This window comes from Montipora foliosa, chromosome 9 (assembly GCF_036669935.1).
Source record: "Montipora foliosa isolate CH-2021 chromosome 9, ASM3666993v2, whole genome shotgun sequence".
Classification (NCBI taxonomy): domain Eukaryota; kingdom Metazoa; phylum Cnidaria; class Anthozoa; order Scleractinia; family Acroporidae; genus Montipora; species Montipora foliosa.
Genome location: NC_090877.1, coordinates 105001 through 107500, shown reverse-complemented (window position 1 = coordinate 107500; position 2500 = coordinate 105001). Strand labels below are relative to the sequence as shown.

The window sequence follows — 2500 nt, the reverse complement described above, 5'->3', positions numbered from 1 at the left end:
CCAAGAGTTTTGTCTAAGATTGAAGGTGTAGGGGGGGGGGGGGGGGGGGAAGGGAAGGCCACCATGGAAACTACTGTACTCTGAGCCTCGCTGTGCCAATGCCTTGCCAATGCCTTGCCAATGCCTTGCCAATGTCTTGCCAATGTCTTGCCAATGTCTTGCCCCTACTGCAGAGACCCTCTCCTGTATCCCAGTTCGAATTTACAGTACAGAACCATGCAAAAGTAAGTTGACAGTCTCGACTCGATCATCACGAGAATTGAGGATCAAAAATCAATTCGAGAATCGAGACTTGATTCACTCGAAATCAAACTAGATCCTCGACACTTGATTCTCACAAAATCACGGACGGGAAACCTTGTCAGTTATTCATAATCAATTCAGCTTTCGCAAAAGCATTACTCCTCGATTAAATCACAACAGGAACTGCTTGATTCTCGACTGCCGTTCCTCGATCCTCGCGAGACTCGAGACTCGAAAGAGGTTGCACAGTACTGTAATTTCACGGTAGACACTGATCGGGAATTATTTTGCTCCTGCTCAAAATGACATCATTTCATAAACTAGACAGGGTAACAATGACACCAGCAAACACCTATAACTAAGTACTATTATTTATTACCCAGATAACAACATTTGGAAGTATTATTAGAAGGTTGTTTGGGTTCATTCTTGATTAGAAGAGTTTGACTAACCTGTCTGAATTTCAGCCACTTCAAAATGTTTCACACGATTTTTTCCATTTTCTTTTAGCTTTGAAAGAGCTTCACTCAGCATTTTGCCCTCTGCTTCTTCCTTTTGTTGTCGTTCTATACGACGTTGCCTTGCACGCTCCAATTTTAAGGATTCCTTTTCTTGCAGATGCCTTGCGATTTCCTTCAACAGCAAAGAAATGATGTCTCAGATCTATTTTTGTCAAACAGCCACTTCTGCCGGCTCTTAAAGTTAAGAGCAAGTGTTTGAAATTCTTTAAATTTCATTCTTTTGTCTGAGGCCGCGCAACATGAAATTTCAAGCATCCCAAACAATTATTACTCCCACAACAGTCACAAAGAAGCAATACTAGTGCAATAATGCTGCAGAGATGATGCTTAATGAACCTTTTGTAGATAAATACATTGAGAAAACATTAAGTGATGGAGAAAATCTGACTTCTGCTGGCATTCACATCTAACAAAAACAAAAGTTTGTCTTCATAAAAAATCATACTGTAAAATCCCAGTTACTATATTGAATTTTAGGTTTGACTCAAGTTCCTGTCATTCTGCTTGACTGACTGTCAGTCATATTACGGAGCTTACATGTAAGCACACAATGACATTGCAGAGTCACAGACGGCAACTGGATGTTAGCTGTTTTCCTTTTTAACTTGTCTTGGCACTACTACATTCACACTGCTAAGTATCTTTTCACAATTAGAGACGATTAGTTAAAAAATCTGAGAGAGACCACAGTTGTCTGTCCTTGCGTGAAAAATGATCACTTCCGATATCCGTCCATGCCTCAAAACATCGCGTGCTTAAGCTCCCAATTGACAATTGAATATAAACAATCATTAACTTTACTAGATCTATGACGATTCAAATTACACTAAACAAAGTTTCAATTCAACACAAAAACAAAATAAATGTTTTTTTGTCATTGTGAACATTTCTTTATACCAAAAGGTCTTGAATTTATCCATTCACGCCTAAAGCGCATCCAATTGGAGAGTAAAATCGTCTGGTGTTAGCCAGGGTAAAATTTACAAGTCTTACTCGCAGGTAGGGAAGAGTTACAGCTTGGTTTAGATTAGCTTTGTTGAGTTCCATCTCACATGAGGTGCCAGTGTCACACAAAAGAGCACGCTCCTTGAGAGTGCCCTTCCCTACCTGTGACATTAAATTTGACCGATTGTTACTTGTACGTGTAAGTCATAATTTGAAAAATGAACTCTGAAGTTTGATTTTCAGTTGTCCTTTTTCTATTGCAATGCAACTACCTTAATCCTTCTTTGGGTGCATTACACCATTAAACAATACTATCGTTACACGAAGTTGCATCTCTGCGATTCTTTGTGAATGGTTCATGGGTTCCTCAGTGTCCAAACTAATTTTACGACCAAGGGGTTGCAAGACAGGATCTATCAGAAAATTTCTAATTTAATTTAATAATTATTATTAAAAGACTCGGGGTGTTGGCAACATTTCTGACAGTGTAAAAAGCAGTTTTACTTGACTTACATCATAGTTTAACCCCTTGACTGCTGGGAGTTAGGAATGTTGCGTGACATCCAAAAAACGGCTGCGAGGGAGACTAGCTGGGAGTGAGACTTACCATATTTTAATCTGTACCATACAATACATTACATACTTAATTGACCGCTCCCCATAGGGGCTTTTCAGGGCCAATGAAACACAATGAAACGATGGAACAGAACAAGAACAACTGTGGAACAATAACTTGAACCAAGTAAGAAGAATGTCAAGTCATTAAATCAGGATGATGATCTTAGTATGAA

The 2500-nt window shown here is 39.1% G+C and overlaps 1 protein-coding gene across 2 annotated transcripts in view; it reads right to left on the bottom strand.

Annotated features, from left to right (window-relative positions):
- LOC137971329 (uncharacterized) overlaps positions 1–1023 on the bottom strand; it is a 10661-nt gene extending 9638 nt beyond the window's left edge. For both annotated transcript variants that reach the window (XM_068818153.1, XM_068818154.1), the window contains exon 1: positions 696–1023. In XM_068818153.1, the coding sequence (XP_068674254.1) occupies positions 696–777 (82 nt within the window). In that variant the 5' untranslated portion in view covers positions 778–1023. The remainder of the gene's footprint in view (positions 1–695) is intronic.
- Between the last annotated feature and the right edge of the window lie 1477 nt (positions 1024–2500).